At 32.2% G+C, this 18947-nt stretch overlaps 1 protein-coding gene and 1 long non-coding RNA gene across 11 annotated transcripts in view; one reads left to right on the top strand and one right to left on the bottom strand.

Annotated features, from left to right (window-relative positions):
• LOC127084543 (uncharacterized) overlaps nt 1-14397 on the top strand; it is a 56238-nt gene extending 41841 nt beyond the window's left edge. The window contains exons 1-14 of one of the 10 annotated variants that reach the window (XM_051025017.1): nt 2523-2597; nt 2816-3841; nt 4645-4756; nt 5226-5334; nt 5736-5833; nt 6252-9323; nt 9682-10230; nt 11077-11785; nt 12361-12596; nt 12757-12858; nt 12957-13037; nt 13334-13400; nt 13493-13627; nt 13710-14396. In XM_051025017.1, the coding sequence (XP_050880974.1) occupies nt 6252-9323; nt 9682-10230; nt 11077-11785; nt 12361-12596; nt 12757-12858; nt 12957-13037; nt 13334-13400; nt 13493-13627; nt 13710-14236 (5478 nt within the window). In that variant the 5' untranslated portion in view covers nt 2523-2597; nt 2816-3841; nt 4645-4756; nt 5226-5334; nt 5736-5833 and the 3' untranslated portion in view covers nt 14237-14396. Of the gene's footprint in view, nt 1-2522; nt 3842-4644; nt 4757-4784; nt 5028-5225; nt 5335-5735; nt 5834-6251; nt 9324-9681; nt 10231-11076; nt 11786-12360; nt 12597-12756; nt 12859-12956; nt 13038-13333; nt 13401-13492; nt 13628-13709 lie in introns of those variants that run through there. The other 9 variants (XM_051025020.1, XM_051025019.1, XM_051025016.1 and 6 more) reach the window with 9 other exon arrangements.
• Nucleotides 4316-8569, bottom strand: LOC127084547 (uncharacterized). The gene is made up of 2 exons (XR_007788732.1): nt 8431-8569; nt 4316-4746 (listed from the first exon to the last, which is right to left on the bottom strand). It is a non-coding gene; the product is annotated as an uncharacterized LOC127084547 (long non-coding RNA).
• Nucleotides 14398-18947: the final 4550 nt, after the last annotated feature.

Here is an 18947-nt window from a genome sequence, read left to right as displayed (position 1 = left end):
AGGATCGCGGTTAAAGAGATGTTTCACATATTGAATATGTAGAAATGCTTTAAAGGCTGTTTTGATTTTTAATTCGAGTTTTATGAAACAAACTTGGTTAGTTTTAACTACTCAAGGAGTGCGAAAGCACCCTGGCTTGGTTAACTAGGAATTTTTATCACTTTAAGGAAAAATCATTTTTGAAACTATTTTCAGACGCGTTGATAGATTTAAAATCAGGAAACTCCTTGAGTAAACTTTCCAAATCAAAATCACTTTTCAACTAAGTTTACGAGTCTTATTTCTTAAAAATAAGTTTACTACTTTAACGTTCTGCGCACCTTTTATAAGTGACAATAAAAGGCCTTAATTTAAGGGTAAACTCGGTTCTGAATACGCGAAAGCGACAGTTCCTGTTAAATGGATTCTTTTTAAGAGTAGAAAATATTGCCCCATAAGTAGTTCTATTTAGACAATCGAAACATCATTTAACTGACGTGAAATACATTCAAACCTGTCTTTATCTGCACCGTATTTATTATTTTATTTACTGTTATTTTGCAACATCAATATCTCTTTTATACCGCCTTAGATAAACATCGTGACGATAGTAATCAATAGATTGACGATTTGGTCTCTGTGGGATCGATATTCTTTTATATTACTCTGACGCGATTCGTGCACTTGCGAACACAACGATTAAGTACATCTTTCATTTCAATGGCATATTTATAAACCTTATGAACATCTTTATCATTGACAATTCTCTTGTATTTGTCCTCGTCATTTTTATATCACCATAACATATATTTTGAATGATCAAGATCACTAATCTCTTTCAATATACCAGTAGCTTCATAGAAGCTTCACTTATTAGGATCACCGTCATCTATTGCATGTTCATGTCTCCTTTTGTAATAGAACACACAAACCCTAATAAATCTAACCCATAATGAATATTCAAACTAAAACTCATCCCTGTAAATTTCATCTATGATTTTCAAGAACAAACACCAAAAAGGATGAAAGGAACTGACTTTACCTCAGTTACAAGCTTCATTCATCTACCATTGTCAAAGGAATGGTAAACATGGATAATGGATGAAACATGTGTTCATTTCGTCTTCCTTAACCATCTACCTTAGTCGTCTACCTCATTGGAATGATGCTTTCTTCTATCTCAGTCCCAAACTCCCTTCGTTTAACATAGTCGCCTCCCTTTGAGTTTCAGATACTTTTAACCCTAATTACAAGGATTATTTATGAAAGACTATTTGGGGATTTTTTGGGAAACAATAAAGCAAAGTCATATGAGCAATTGAAACTTAAAAAAATAAAGTCTCGTCAACATCATTTACCACGTTGCATTTTTTAATAGAAGGTAGACGTCAAAGTTAAAAATCAATTGAATTTAATGTTTAATAATTGTTTTAAAAAAAAATACTGGAACGAAAAACAAACGGTAAAATTAAATGGATCCAGGACTGAATCGTGATTGAGAATCACTTTCCTTAAAAGTATTTCAAGCGCTCTTGTGTTATTTTTCTGAATAAAATCATATATTTATAGGAGATATGGATGTTGTTTCAAAAGTTTGCAACCTTTGATGAAACAAACACCGGCGAGGGTCCATTGGTTGTTTCAAGTGGCATAATGCTTGGGACCACCACATGTCCATGTGACACCTTATTCTCTTTGTTCCTTAAAGTTCCAAAGCATTTATAAATGCTTTAAAGGATGTCTCCACTTTCTATGTGGGACTTAAAGCAAAGCATTAAATGCTATTTAACTCTTTTGTCATTTTGGAACTAATATTGCAAAACAATTTCCAACATAAGTTACACTATTAATTGTAAAGTTTAATACATGGAGAGTACTGAAGTAGTATTAGTTTAAAGTACAATAAAAAAGAAAGTAATTAATGTTATACTATAAAAAAAATATATTCCCTTCGATTTTTATTATTAATTGGTTTTTACTTTTCACACATATTAAAAGATATAATAATTGTGGTATAAAAAAGATAAATTAAGAAGAATTTTACAAAATTATCATTCATTAATATATTGAAAAGGCAAATTAACATAATTGAAAAGAGAAAATAAAAAATATTTAAGGATATAATAGTAAAATTAATATAAATGATTTATTGATATTATAAAACGACTTATATTATAGTACAAAATATATTTCGAAAATAATTTATAATAAAAAAGGAGGTAATATTTTTTTAATACAATCTAGAAATTTGTTAATGATATAGTGTATATTATTTAATTTAGTAAAACTTACTTGAAATAATATTTGTGTCTTAGAAATGTTAACGAAATTTTCGATAAATCAATTCAATTGAGAGTTGCATAAAGTATTCTAGATTTAATCGCGATATTTTGATATTTAAATGCTAACTTGTGTCTTAAGAGAATAAATTAAGAATTAAAAATAATAATATTATGTGAAAATTGTATTGATTTTAATAAAAATATAAAATAAATTTTTTAATTACTTTTTTTTATTATAATTTTTTATAAAAAGTTAGCATTCAAGCCGCCACTTTACTTAAAAAATGGAAAGAAATGGGAAGAATCAATTGAAGGGGAAATTTGAAATGGTGAAAGGTATTATTTCTTTATTCTTCCACACTTGAATCCGATTACCATCCAAGACTGAAATCATGTTAACGATCTTTACGTTATTACTCTCTTTTTCATGTAAACGTTTCGTGTGACAACTGTTTGATTAAATGCCTCACCCGGATGTTGCGTTTTGGACTGTTCTGACCATGGGTTATCGCTTTGGTGGGATGTATGATAATGCATTGCTTGTGTTTGAACAGATGCAGTATGCAGATGTGGTTCCGAATCAGCTAACAATGGTGAATGCTTTGGCTGCTTGTGCTAGCTCGGGTGCTATTGAAATGGGGATATGTATACATGATATGGTAAGGAGGAATGGATGGGAATTGGATGCCATTTTCAGGACTGTATTGATTGATATGAATGTCAAGTGTGAGTTTTTACTTATATAAAGGAAAAGCATGTGTTTATTGAAGGGCCGGGTGTGGTGAGGAGGCTATTTTGTGGTTTAATAGGATGGAGTTAGAGCAGATGAAGTGACTTTGGTTGCAGTTCTTCAAGCGTGCAGTCATTGTTTGGTGGATAAGGGTCGATGGATATTTAGTATGTTGGTTGATGGAAAGTATGAATTTCGTCCCAATGTCAAAATCTCAAGGGAACTTTGAGTTCGGCGAGAAGATGGAGTTATGTTGAGAGAGAGAACTGACTAAGGACTTGGGTTGTAGTTCTGTGGAGGTTGAACACCTAAGGCCTGCCACTGAAGTCTCTCTCTCTAACTCTCTCTCTAACTCTCTCTCTCTAACTCTCTCTCTCTCTCTCTCTCTCTCTCTCTAACTCTCTCTCTCTAACTCTCTCTCTCTCTCTCTAACTCTCTAACTCTCTCTCTCTAGTGTTTAAGCAAGGACTCACCATGGACAGTGAAGAAAACACCAAATCAGGCAATAAGGTATTAGCATCTCAAGTATCTTTCGAATCAATCCTTGTTTTTAGTGATATTGCTCGACAAAATTCGAATTTCCTTGATCTTGGTGATGCTTATAAGCTAGCTCTCAGTAATAGAGAAAGACAGTAGTCCGGTATGCTTACAAAACACTGGCTTGGGAAATATTCCTTAAGAGTTAATTTTGCCAAAGGTCTCTGCCGCTTGAGGGTCTGATATGTATTTTAGTGATATCAGTCCTAGATTTTGTGTATAAATAGTGAAGAAGCAAAGACTTCTGATGTCTCTAACTCTACTGGAATGCAGATACTTCAAAAAATGATTTCACTTGAGCGAAACGAATCTGGTAAGTTTGTCTCTAGACAAGTTGACTCTGGTTGACAAGCTTAAAAGACAAGTTCATCATGATAGGAAACTTAAAGCATCACTCATTCATCTTTTTTAAAATTACATTGATCCATTTTTCTTTTATGTTATGTTTCTTTGGTGATCCAATCTATAAAAAAAGTGTGTTAGCATATTGCTCCATAAATACATCAGAGGTCATATCATATCAATGTCATACCAAAATGCATGAGTATGCTTCTAAGTTGTTGACCTCGATTTAAATACTTATAAATATATTTGCTGGTTATTTTCTAAAAAAACCAAGATTTAAATAATGTCTGACTGTTATATACAAGTTAAAATCTTCATTCCACATGTCCAATATTTCAAATATTCTTACTGCCAAACCACATCATTATAAGATTATTTACAGGATTTTGTGCACCTGTTGTGGATATTGCTTTCCTAGTGTTTGTAAAATGCTATTGTGACGTGTTGACACTTGAGATAGATTTTTGTTAATCCAAGGGATTTGCAAATTCGCATCTGATTTAAGTGTTGCGTGTTCACCATTATATTTAGATTTTTCTTTACTCTTCCATTTTTCATGAATTTACATAGTTGTATCCGATTAGTGCTATTTTGAATTTTGTAGAATCTTCTAGTTTACCGGTTACATGAATTGTAAACCCCAAACAATGGATTTCTAGCTAGCTGTAAAGTTTGTCAATAATTGAACCTTTACTTGATACTAAGGAGTTTGCTTCAAGTACTGATACTTTACTTTATTCCATACATTCTTCTTTTTTTATGGAACATAAGTTCGTCACTACAAGGCAATGGAAGATTCTTTTGATGAAGAACTTCAAATACTACCTACTGCAGATTGTAGAAAGATGGTTCTTACAGCTTCAACATTTGCTGCTGCAATAAGGTAACAAACAATCATATGAAGGGATTATGTTATTAGTTGCAATATCCTACTTCAATTTAAATAATCATATACACATTAACATTTTAAAGGATCACTAATACATATATTGAATCTATAAATGTTATTGTCTTTATAGTTTTTGTTTACTGCATAATATGAATTGCAATGTATATTACTCCAAATTCTCTATATGCTAGCTGCTTCCAATAAAGGAAATGATTATTAAAAAGCCCCGAGTATGTGCTGATATAACAGTAAAACATTGATTGAGGTAGAAAACAATCTCATAAATTTTTCTTTTGTTACTTTCTCATATTTTTAATTTGTATATGATTTCCATTTTTGATTTTCACTCCATTTTTCTATATGATAAATTATTCATAACCTTTACTTGATACTTTAAGGAGGTTGCTTCAAGTATTGCTACTTTACTTTATTTGATCCATTCTTTTTTTTTTTGGAACATAAGTTAATCACTACAAGGCACATGAGGATTCTTTTGCTGACGAACATTAAATACTAGCTACTGCAGATTGGAGAAAGATTGTTCATATAGCTTCAACTTTCGCTGAAATAAGGTAACAGTCACACGCTTGTCGTTTTATTACCATTTTAACCGCATAGATAATAAATCATATTATTGTTTATTAGTTACTCTTTTGAATTCTTTCTTAGATTTTTAAAAAACTTACACAGTTGGATGTAATTACTACGACCTAGCATTTTGTGAGCCTTCTAACTTACCTTATACATGAATTGTATTTAGGGGTGAGTGTTTCCGATTTTGAATTTGTTAATTGTTTAAACCATATATACCCAAAATTAAAGAATCATTGGTTTTCTTTACATTTGAACATTAATTGATTACAAATGTGAAAGTGAGAGCAATTGATAGCTACTTTACTTTATATGATCCCTTCCTCTCTTTTTGGATCATAAATTAATGGTTACAATGCACATGAACATACTTTTGCTGCAGAACATCAAATACTAGCTACTGCATATTTGAAAAATATGAGGAAGATTGTTCTTAGTAGCTATTCGAGTTGAGCATTTGCTGAAAGTGCATGAAATAAGGTAACCAAGTTTTAGAGTATTCGTTTAAGAGTATTTACAAGGGTTTATAATTCTTCAACTTAGAGTTTTTATTTATAATTCTATAACTTGTTCATCATTTTCAAAGCTAGACTGGCTATTTAGAAATCTGCTTAAAGGATCTTAAACTTAGATATCTAATGGAATCTTTGTTTGAAGTTTCTCAAATATTTATTCAAAACAAACTATAAAAAAAATTCTTTGATGAAAAATGTGCACGTCAAGTTCAATTTTTCAAATAAACATACTCTAAATGAAGAAAATCTTCCTACACAAAAAGAACATGAATGATATGCTCACAGAACAAGATTCATTATCAACCATTTTATTTTCTAATACACAATACAATATGCAAACATATACATATATGCCTAACTTTGATCTATTGAAATTTATTTAGATGGCGAGTTTCTTGACTGATTTGGCGAAGCCATATGTGGAGAAATTGATAAATGGCGTGATTGCAGAATCGAGTTATATATGTTGCTTCATGTGCATTGCTAAGGATTTTGAAGAAGAAAAAGCTAGGTTGGAAGTAGAAAGGACAACTTTTAAGCAATGCATTGAAGTGGCAACCCGAAAAGGGGAAGATGTTCAAGCTAATGCTCTTTCTTGGGTAGAAGAAGCTGATAAGCTCATTCAAGAAGACACCAAAACAAAACAAAAATGTTTTTTTGAATTTTGTCCTCATTGCATATGGAGATATAGAAGAGGAAAAGTACTGGCAAATAAGAAGGATCATATTAAAGAATTAATGGAAGCTGGAAAGGAACTTACAATTGGACTCCCAGCTCGTCTTCCAGATGTTGAACGCTATTCATCCCAACACTATATGCATTTTAAAAGTAGAGAATCCAAATACATTGAGCTTTTGGATGAACTCAAAGATGACAACAATTATATGATTGGGTTGCAAGGGATGGGGGGCACAGGAAAAACTACACTGATCAAGGAAGTGGGTAAGAAACTTAAGCAATCAAAGCAATTTACTCAAATCATCGATACCACAGTGACATTTTCTCCTAATATTAAAAAGATTCAAGATGATATTGCTGGACCTTTGGGATTGAAATTTGATGACTGTAATGAATCCGATCGACCCAAAAAACTATGGAGCAGACTAACCAATGGTGAGAAGATTCTTCTAATATTGGACGATGTGTGGGGTGATATTGATTTTTATGAAATTGGAATTCCAGATAGTGACAATCACAAAGGTTGTAGGATTGTTGTAACCACGCGCAGTCTGTTGGTGTGCAAAAAATTAGGATGCAATAAGACAATCCAACTAGATCTCTTATCTGAAGAAGATGCGTGGATCTTGTTCAAAAGGCATGCTAGTCTAAGTGAAACTTCAAATGATTTTTTTCTTGACAAGGGACGTAAAATTGCAAATGAATGCAAAAGGTTACCTATTGCAATTGTTGTTATTGCTAGTAGTTTGAAGGGCGAACAACATCGGAATGAATGGGATGTGGCCTTAAAATCATTTCAAAAACCTATGTCCATACATGGTGTTGATGATGAACTTGTTAAAATTTATAGCTGTTTGAAGTTTAGCTATGATAATATTAGGAATGAAAAGGCAAAGAGTTTATTCCTTTTGTGTTCTGTGTTTCGGGAAGATGAAGAGGTTATTACTGAAAGGTTAGCCAGACTTGCCATCGGAGGAGGCCTTTTTGGGGAAGATTATGGAAGCTACCAAGATGCGCGAAGTCAAGTAGTTACATCCAAAAATAAACTCCTAGATTCTTGTTTATTGTTGGAAGACGATCAAGGGACAGTGAAAATGCATGACTTGGTTCGCGATGCTGCCCAATGGATAGCGAAGAAAGAGATTCAAACAATACAAGTGTATGACAAAAATCAAAAGGCAATGGTTGAAAGGGAGAAAAATATAAAATATTTGTTATGTGAAGGCAAGCCAAAGGACGTGTTTTCCTGTAAGTTTGATGGTTCCAAGCTTGAGATTCTAATTGTCATTTTGTGTAGGGAAAAAGGTGACAAGCTTTCAAATATCAAAGTACCAGATTCATTTTTTGAAAATAATACTGGACTTCGAGTTTTGGAATTACGTGATAATTTTCTTTTAGACCTATCATTACCTCAATCAATACAATCGTTGAAGAATATTCGATCTCTTATCTTTAGATTTGGTAGGTTGGGGGACATTTCTATCTTGGGAAATCTGCAAAGCCTTGAGACACTTGATTTGAGTTATTGTTCTATCAATGAATTGCCGAGTGGAATTAAGAAATTAGATAAGTTCAGATTGTTGAAATTGGAATTTTGTTCAATTTCTTGGAATAATCCGTTTGAAGTGATTGAAAGATGCTCATTACTTCAAGAGTTGTATTTTGTAGGGAGTTTTAATCATTGTTGTCGAGAAATAACTTTACCTACATTGCAGATGTTTTATGTAGTTGACAACTATTCAATTGGTTATTCATCATCAAAGTGTGTGTCTATTGACTACGAAAATGAGTTTTTCCTATCTGAAACAACACTCAAGTATTGTATGCAAGAAGCAGAGGTTCTCAAACTAAGTAGAATCGAGGGGGGATGGAGAAATATCATACCTGAGATTGTTCCTTTGGACCATGGTATGAATGATCTACTTGTGCTTGATTTAAGTTGCATTTCACAACTACAATGCCTCATTGGAACTAAGCATACTTCTTCTCAAATATCACATGTATTCTCCAAGTTGGTTAAACTACGTCTGAAAAAAATGGAAAATCTAGAAGAATTGTGCAACGGTCCTCTTTCCTTTGACACTTTTAAGAGTTTAGAGGACCTATCTATCAAGAATTGCAAACACTTGCGAAGCTTATTTAAGTGCAACCTTAGCCTACGCAATCTAAAGAAAGTTTCATTGAAAAGATGCCCGATGTTGATCTCCTTATTTGAAATTTCAACTGCTCGTAGCCTAGTGTTGTTGGAGATATTGAAAATAATTGACTGTGAGTGTCTTGAATATATAATACTAGATGAAAGAAAAGAAGAGGGATCAAGAGGAGAAATAATTGATGATAATAGCAGGAGTCTAGACCCAATGTTTTTGAAACTAAAAGCTCTTGAAATTGAGAAGTGTCCAAACTTTGAAGTAATACTTCCGTCTGTCTCTACTCATGATCTTCCGGCACTAGAATCCATCACAATGAGAAGTTGTGATAAGCTGGAATACATATTTGGGCAAGATGTCAAACTTGGTTCCCTAAAATATATAAATCTTGATGATGTACCCAAGTTAATTGATATTTTTCCAGAAAGTAATCATACGACGTCTTTGTCCAATAAGAAGTCATCTTCTATTTCTAGATCCTCTTCCAAGCCAACAACACAGTCGGACTATATCAAATGCAACATCTTTTCATGGATTGATATGTATTATCGTGGAAACAAATTGAGGAGTACCAAAAGTACTAAAATTCCATTGGTTCATGTGAATCAACCACAAAACAACTTAATGGTAACCCTCTCACCTACTTCTCATATGTTTATTCTTGCATTTATTTTATAATATATGAAACTACATATACATTTTCTTATAATAAAAGAAACTAAATATATATTCATTTTATTAAATAATCTCTCATGTCTCTAACTATAAGTATCAATTAGGAAATATTTTTATTCATAAATACAAAGCTCTTTTTCAAATTACTAGATGCATTTATTTTTCTAAACATAAGTCTAATTAATACTGCTTAATTTGGATTGAAATTTGAAAAAAATAAAATAAAAATGATATGTTTGCATTTTTTGAATTTTATATACACTCACCATGAGATTAATTTAAATTCTTTTTTATTTGGATCACATTGCAGGAATCAAATTCATATTGCCTTAGCATAAACATATGGGAGCGTGCTCAATGTATTTCAAGACAATCAAAGATCCTGTGCAATGTTAAAAAGATTGAGTTGAGGAAGATAAAATCAATATTTGTCCTATCTATTGCTCCAAGAATGTTGTTGGAAACTTTGATAATTAAAGGTTGTGATGAATTGAAACACATAATAATAGACACCGAAGATCACGACAATGCTGATGACAATAATTTGGACAATGTCTTCCCAAAGTTGAAAGTGCTTTCCATTATAGATTGCATCCGATTGGAATATATATTCGGACATTACAATGATGATCATCAAAATGACATTGAGGTTCATCTTCATCTTCCAGCATTGGAGTGTCTCCATCTTTCCACTCTGCAAAATTTGGCTGCCATGTGTCCTAAACAATATCACACAACATTTCCACCTTTGAAAGAACTTGTACTCGATAACTGCTTACAGGTTGCTGATATGAAATCTATTGGTGATTTCATATCTCATCATTTGGTTTCAAGATCTGTCGATGGTACCATCACAAAGGTATTCCTATTTCTATATATTTTTGTTTCTGAAATTAATTAATCTTACTTAAAGAATGCTATGATAATGCAATTGATAATTTCTTAACAATTAATTTTAAAAAATAATAATAAAAAAGGCCTATCACATACTTAAATCTGTCACTAGCACCCCAGTTTTATGGATTTCATGTATGATGGTTAAGACAACCCAGGAAAAACAATTTTATTTTAATTTCATGTAAAAAATTATTGCAATTTAGTTTTATATACTATTTATTATTAAAAAACAGGTTAAATATCTTTGTGGTCTTCTCAAATATTTTATTTTCGTTTTTAGTCCCTCAAAAAAATTTCTTTAAAGGATGGTCCTCTTAACATTTTTTATCCACACTTTTGGTCCCTCGTGCAACTTAGTGACCGTTTTTACAATTTAGCGACTGAATTTATGACAGTTTTAAGGACGATTTATTACTTAGCAACTGAATTAGCAAGAGAGAGCAAAAGTATGGGTGCAAATTTTTAGGATGATCTTTCTTTAAAGAAATTTTTTTAAATAACTAAAATTAAAATATAAGATATTTATGAGAACCACAAACATATTTAACCCTTAAAAAAATACAACCTCACTTATTCATTTGTTATCTTCTTTTTATACAAATTATTACTTTCATCCTTAAATATAAATATTATTTTACCATTTCACCTAAAATAAGAAATTTAAAATATTTCTTAAAAAAATAAATTTGTTACGACATAAAATTTTTGATTCAAAATTATCCTTCAATGGCTTATCAGACACACCTTAGCTTAGGTGGTCATATTTATGGCTATATAACTGAGTTTATTTTCCATTCGTTTATCACAGAAATTGAGTGGGAACATGGAGTATTTGCTTGCTTTGGAAAGACTCGGGTTATATAAGTCCAAAGTAGAAAGTATATTTTGTGTCAATGAAGTAAATCAACAACAAATAAACTTAGTGTTGCAAAAGATTAAGCTGGAAGATTTGTATGTGGTGACTTGTCTTTTTGTTGGTCCCAAAAATTCTTTTGTCTTCCAAAACCTAATAACGATACAAATTGTGCGATGTGAAAAGTTGCAAGTCATTTTCTCCGATTCTATTTTAAGATGTCTACCACAATTGCATGATATAATGATAATAGAGTGTGATGAGTTGAAGCATATCATTGAAGATGATTTAGAGAATAAAAAAATGTCAAATTCCTCATCCTCAAGGACATGCTTCCCAAAGCTAAATGTGCTTGTTGTAAAAAAGTGCAACAAGTTGAAATGTGTGTTTCCGATCTCCGTATGTAACGAGCTTCCCGAGCTAAAGTGTTTGATCATAAGAGAAGCAGATGAACTAGAGGAAATATTTAAAAGTGAAGGGGAGGAAAATCAGAAAGCCAAGATTCTAAATTTGAAATATGTAGCATTTGTGAACCTACCAAGCCTCTTCCAAACACAGGGAATTCAATTTCAAACCGTAGAATCTCGTTTTGTAATAGATTGTCAAAAACTCTCTCTCACTTCAACATCAACATTCTCCTATTTTCGTTACGATTTATTCATGGGTACACACTTTACCTAATACTTTTCAAAATTATTACATTTTTCGTAAATAATATTTATAAATTTTATTTTTACAAAGTTATGCTTATTCCTTGTAATGCTTCTCCTAGTGTATGAATTTGCGTGCTTAAATATTAATCATTTCTCAAGTTGTCAGAGATGCAAATAGTTTGGTTTTTTTAAATATGTAATTGCAGTTGCTCTTGAGTCCACCTTACTAGATTCATGGCTAAGTTTCTTGATGAGTTTCTCGAAGTTTCTTGTAAAACTCATCTCTAAATTTTGTCAAAATCAGGAGGACTCATAGTGATTTTGTCAATCTCATTTATTTTTATATAGTCATTTATTTCATCATTACTTTCCACTTATAAACAATGATGCAAACACATGGATAAGTATTTCTAATATGTAAGAGCTCATAGAGTTATCCATATTCTTACTAATAGAAGCTTTATCAAAGTGGTAAATTTTATTTATTAGGCATAGACAAATAAATAACTGAAATCTAGTCAACATTTTGGTTTTATTATTATGCTTTCTAAGTTACTCTCTAACAATGTTAATCTATAACATTTAGATATGGATGAAGGAGCGTTAAGAAATTTGTTGATTATACTTCAAAATATACAAGAAGAATCCCGTGGCCACAATACTAAAGATATGGATCAAGAAACGGCACAAGATTTGCTGACTCTATTTCAAAAAATGCGAGAAGAATCCAATGTCGACAATACTGGGTTTGAAACCACCAAAGATTTTGTTGCTGGAATTGAAGTTGAAGCAGCGTCAAGACACGAGTTGACATCTTCAGAGGTCAATAGCAATCTATTTATTCAAGCTAACAACACCTAAATATGACAATGCATTTGTATCAAATATGAAACATACACCAGAGACATTACCAATAACACCAACATATTCTGCAGGCTATGTTTTGAATATGTTGCAACTAATTTTCATGTTATGTGATTAGTGGGAGGGCTCTACGTCCGAAATAGATGTAGCAGCAACTTTGCAACCCATTTCAGAAAAAAAGAATGAGCCAACTTTACAGTTAGTTGCTCCTAAACAAAAGGCATTTCTCCTAGTTTTCCTGTATTTTGTTTTTACTCATTTTCAATGCACAAATTCAATTATACTATTATAACTATAAGCATTCTTTCAAATTTTCAGCAGGGTAATGCGATAAACGTTGAAGAAGGAAATACATCTAATAATGTCAAGACAATAACATCATCAACCAATTTAGAATTAGTAAGTTCATCATCAAACCTATTAGGATGCAAACTCATTCTTTTTCTTATAAGTAAGGGAATGACTTCCATGTGATTGCATTCACATAAAAGAACCTGCTTCTAAATCTTGTATCCAAATTAGTTACGGGGAATTGTTCCTTAATACTGAAATTCTTTTGGTTTCTATCTTTTATTCTATTCGTAATGAAATCAGACTCTGCTAAACTAAAATATATATTGTTAAATATAATAAGGTTGATGCTATAAATATTAAGACTCAACATATTATCATTTTTTTTATTTGAATATGTGTAGGAACATGGTGATGAACAAATAGCCATGACTTCTTTTTCCATGGCCTCTAAAGAAACCAATGATCAAGGTGAAGAATCTGAATATATTTTTATTTCTTATGTTACTTCAACAGTCATCACCCTTTTGAGTTTGAACTTTTTCCTTTCATAATTTGTGTAGTTTCTTGGAATGACGAGGCTTTCAAGAATGTAAGCTCAAATATTGAGGAACAGTTACCTAAGAAAGATGATATAATAGTTTCAAAATCAAAACCCTCTTCAATTGCATCCAAGTTTCCTTCAATACCTTCTAAAGGTATCTTATTGCTTCAATTTGCTTTTGATTAACTATATTGTTCCCTTTAAGTAGGTATGATTATTATTTTCTATACTTTCAGGGAACTCATCTAAAATAGTAGAAGATTTAAGTTATTCTTTGCTTATCACAAAGGAGCTTGAGCAACTAGTCTCCAAGAAGCATTTGGCTTCAGAGAACTTGTCTCTGTTAACTGATTTCCTTGTTTTGCACCCTTCCCTTCACTTAAAGGACACTTCACTGAGTAATAGATACAAGGGTTGTGCCTACAGTTTATTAGCTCAGCTATTGAAGTTTCTCCAAACTCATAGTGTTGTTGATGCAATGGGCTCATACCGCACCGAATTCGTGGAGCTATTACAAGATGCACATAGCTTTGGTTTTGATAAGGATTGGTTGAATGGTGTTGAAAGACGTGGTTTGTTTCCTGATATACAAGTGTTGGATTCTAAGCAACAGGTTACCAAAGAATTTGAAATGTTGCGTTTCAAGATAGACAATTTAAGTCAATATGTGGAAGATCTTAAGCATCAATTGACATCTTCTGAAACTGTTTTGGAGACCATCATTCAGAAACAGGCAGATTTAAGCGCCCCTATTGGCTATTAGACTTTTTTTTACTTCTTTTCCTTCATGCTTTTCACTGTGAGATCTATTATCCTTCACTATTGTTTATTCCTTGGGTGTGAAGTTTTATTATTGCTTATTTGAAATGAACTTATAAACCGTCCTTATTATGTTTCTGTATTTAAAACTATTATTGTTTGTTGTATGTTACATTGATGAGGTTATTTCGCTGAATTTTCCTTATAAAATGGAGAATCGATTTTTTTTGGGTACTTTCTAGCCATGTCTTTTGGTGGTAATCAATTTCCACAATTGCCGGTGGGAGGTTTTTGAAAATCTGGTTTGTTTTGTTGTGGTAATCAATTTCTATAATTACACGAGAGAATTCAGTTTGGATTTCAGATCGACGAAAAGTGTGTCCTCAGAGACGCTAAATTGAATTGGAGAATTTGCGTCGTTGAAATACACAAATGCAAAATGGGGATAGGGATTCATTCTGGTTTTTTAAAGAAAATGGAATGAAATACCTTAATTATAGAAATTGTAGATCAATAAGGACCTTGCAAACCCTATCATATAATCAATGCATAACTCAAATATGCATCTCTGAATCCATCTTTTTTTCAAAAATATGGGTCTATCCGGATATGCATCTCTAGATAATCTCTTGTGTTCGGAGATGCGTCTCCGGACCCACCAAAAAATTATGAGTTGTAAATTTGTTCAATAGGGTGAATATAATTATAGTCGTAAAATCAAATATGTTGTTGATAATCCTAATTTTTGGGTCTTTTCAATGGTGTTGTTTATCTATGTGTTTTTTAGGACGGTTAAAACTCAAATAGGCGAAATATGTCAGTTTTGCATCTTTTCAATAGGGAGAAAAACGCAGAAAATCGCGAGTAGACATAGAAGGGGATTGGTGTCTTATTTTAGGCATAACTTGATTTTAGTAAGTCTGATTGAGGTGTCGTTAGTTACGTTAGAAAACTAATGCAATAATATTTCTTTTGAAGTGGGGAAGTTGACTTTAGGAGTGCTCATACAGTAGTAGATTGCTAGTTATTATCCCAAAGGCGTAGTCAAATTCACTCTTGCGTTAGTCATCATGTTTCACCCGTAACTTGAGTTTCGTAAGTTCGCTTTGGATGTCGTCAATTGCGTTAGAAAGATAATTCAACGATATTTTAGACTGGAGAGTTTCATAATTTTATCATAAGTCTATAAGATTTTGTGCTATTTTGAAGTCAGACAAAACTTTTTATCTAGTGTCAGTACCAGTTCTTGTGGTTTGATTAAACTGAACCGATTGGGGTATTAAGTTCTAAAATAAAAATTATATTCTTAAAATAGACATTCTAAGCTTTCCAGAATATATTCATTTGTTTAATTAAGATTCTGTTTGATATTTTAAATAATTATTCTAATCTTATGTATAATTAGTAGGAAACATGATTTTTTGATGCGGTTTTGATGTTGTTGATGAGTATTGATGAGAAAATAATATATTTTGTTCATTATGCTGAGTTATGATGAAAAGTGTTGAGTTATGATAAGTTTTAGGTTCAAAGAGGAACTAGTGTTGTTGGACTCTGATCCAGTGTTATATGACTTCGATCTAGTGTTGAAGGACTTCAATTCAATATTGTGATTGATAATTGGTAATGGGAATAGGCGTTTCAAATGGAGAATGTTTGCATTTGTTTGTAGCATCATACATCATGTATATCGTAGATTAGCTTAGGACTTTAGTCCAGTGTTGTAGGACTTCCGTCTAGTGTTGAAGATCCCTCAGTAACATGACTCTGATATCCGATGTTGTAGGACTTCGGTCTAGTGTTGTAAGATGATATCACATGCATGGGAGTAGAGAAATTACGCATTGCAGAATGATTGTATGTTGTACATTGTGTGGATTAATTATATGTTAATATGGATTATCCTTGTTATTTATACACCATTAACATATGTGAATATATTCCCACCCCCTATTTGTTTCATGTGTTGTTCTTTACGCCTATGGTGCAGATACTCAGGTAGATCCCGATGAGCATTACATGTTTCTTATGTTAGAGGATGGCGTAGTTGTCCTTTTTTTTTTTTTTGCATTATTTAGTTTTTGTGAGTCACTCTGGTAGTGTAATAGTTTGGATGGGATTATTTGATGATTTTTTATGCGAGTTGTTTAGTTTATTTAACTTATGATTTTAATAAAGTTGAGTACCATTTCATGAGATGGTTGAAGATGTTTTTAATTGTTTAATTTTGTTGAGATTATATTTTGAGAAAGACGTTTATGCTGAGAAAATGTGACACTTTTTTTGAGTTTTTATTTCCGCATTATGTTCTATAATCTTATGTTGGGGTTTAAAGTGTCGCACCCTCCACCGGTCCCAGATCCGATCTCAGTTTTTTATTTTGACTCATGAAAAAACGTGCTCTAGTTCAAAACATCCCATATTTTGTTGTTTTAAGCCATATGAGACACTGATTATGTCTCGTTTACCAAAGTTCCGCTTATCTCGTATGAAAAACTATCTGAGACATCCAACTAAAACATGTGGGTTCATGTCGTCAAGATGTGGTTCCATAGTCAGGGATTTTAACATCATCTAACCACAAAATTTCACTAATGCATGGTTCCATGTTATTGTTTCAGGTTGATTTGCACATGATTTTAGACCTATTGACATCATTTTATGGGCCTTATACACGCCCATGAAAGTATGCACCTCACATTGCTATTTTTGGCCAAAGTTTGAAAGTGTGTGGAAAGCATTTGAAAAGCCTATAAATACGTTGCCTTGCTGATCAAAATAAGGATCCCCTTGCCCAAGATTTGAGTTGCAGCTTCCCAAACCACCATTAATAGGATAACCTTGAAGATTTCACTTCTGTTTTGGGATTGAAACTCCAAGGATCTAAGCCATTTGATCATCCATTTCACTTCCTGCAGGTTGTTAGAAGCAAGTCAATCCAAATTGGAAGAGAGATCGAGCTCAATTGAAGGAAACCGAAGGTGAATTTTGTGAATTTTCTCTTCTTCGATTCTCCCTCAATTCTCTACCATTTTGCTTGATCTTTGGTTGTTTGAAGACCTACCAATGTAGGCAACAAGATTGAGTTGCTTTGAGGTCAAATCGAAGTAACTCAGTTCATACTCCTCAATTTTCAATTCCATATCTCTCTCTCTATATAGTGAGAATTGGAAAGTTTTGAGGACAGATTCGAACTCTTGGCGTTTTTCTCTTCAATTTAGTTTACACATCTTTTATTTTCATGAACTTTGGTGGTGGACCAGTCCGGTGAGGTTCAACAGAGAAGATGACTGTAGCCCTAGCTCCGGTGATGTGTTGGCGTGTTTTTATCCATCTAGTCATGTCCCAACATTCTAATCATGTCCATTGGTTTTGATGACTCATGTTGCAGCGCGTTTGACCAGAGTCTATGGTAGACCCTTAACGCGTGGCCATCAGATCTGCCATCTCAATTATTGAGGGAGATCTGATGGCCTTTGTTTTTTCCATTTATTTTATTAATTCTGATTTTATTTTAATTAGCCATATTTTATTTAACTCATATTAAATTCATTTTTAATCGAGAAAATATGAGACTTTCATCAAAAATCTTTAAATATTTTCCTCTTCCATATTTTGAATTAAAATTATTTATTTGGATTAATTTTGATATTTTTTGTGAATTAAATTATTTTTGACTTTTTTTTAAATATTTTAAAATACTCCCGACTTTCCAAAAATTCTATTTTTTTGTCTAAGGTCCTTTGACCTAGGATAAATCTTTTGGCCATTTATTTGGTGATTTGAAGGGACTTGAGGTTTTAACTTTTGAAAATTGCATTTTAATTCATTTTTAATATGATTTCTAATTGTTTAATTATTTAAAAATATTGTTGAGCCATTTGGTTGACCTTGTGATGTTTGACTATCTGTTTGGCCTTGATCATGGTTTATTTGAACTTCCATTTGATCAATACTATTGAATTTAAGGGGTTGATGAAATGTACATTTCATCCCTCAAGATGAATGAATAGTATTGATCAGATGAAATTCCTCCTATGATCAATTTGAGTTTCTTTTTCCCTTTCCCTCTTCATATCCATCCCTCTTCTTTCCCAATCCATTCATTGACCAATGAATTCTCAAATATCAAATGCTAGTTGATTCATCAATGACCTTGTGTCAGATGAATCAATATGAGCCTGATTGAGAGAGGCTCATCCCATTTTATTTTTTTGTGTGGTATGTTTTAGGATCTTGGTTATTTGTACCATGTCTCTAACATGCATTAACACCAATATTTTTATTGCCCGACCTCAGATAGTTGTGACTTCTACATAAGTCCAATTACGTTTGTTTAACATAGAGCTAAATCTGTCCCAAAAGGCATAACATTCTTGTAAGTGAGATTGTAAGTCCCTCATTCTTCATGGAATTGTGTGAAGACTTGATCTTTTTTCCATTTATGAGAGCTAGTGGCATACTTGTTGATTTATCCAAGTTGGAGCCCTTCTCATAGAAGATGTATTGGTTCATGTCTTCATACTTGTGAATGGATGGTTGAGTGTTCTCCAAGGAATGACTTAAACAATTAAAACTCATCAACTAACATTTCACTAACTTCCTTTATTTTTGTTTTACTTTTATGTCATTTACTTAATGCAATTTAAATTTCAGTACCTTTATCATTCATTTCCATTTACATTTCATGCAAGTTGTTTATGTTTCAGCCATTT

Source organism: Lathyrus oleraceus, chromosome 5 (assembly GCF_024323335.1).
Source record: "Lathyrus oleraceus cultivar Zhongwan6 chromosome 5, CAAS_Psat_ZW6_1.0, whole genome shotgun sequence".
Classification (NCBI taxonomy): domain Eukaryota; kingdom Viridiplantae; phylum Streptophyta; class Magnoliopsida; order Fabales; family Fabaceae; genus Lathyrus; species Lathyrus oleraceus.
This window is presented reverse-complemented; position numbering and strand designations above follow the sequence as displayed.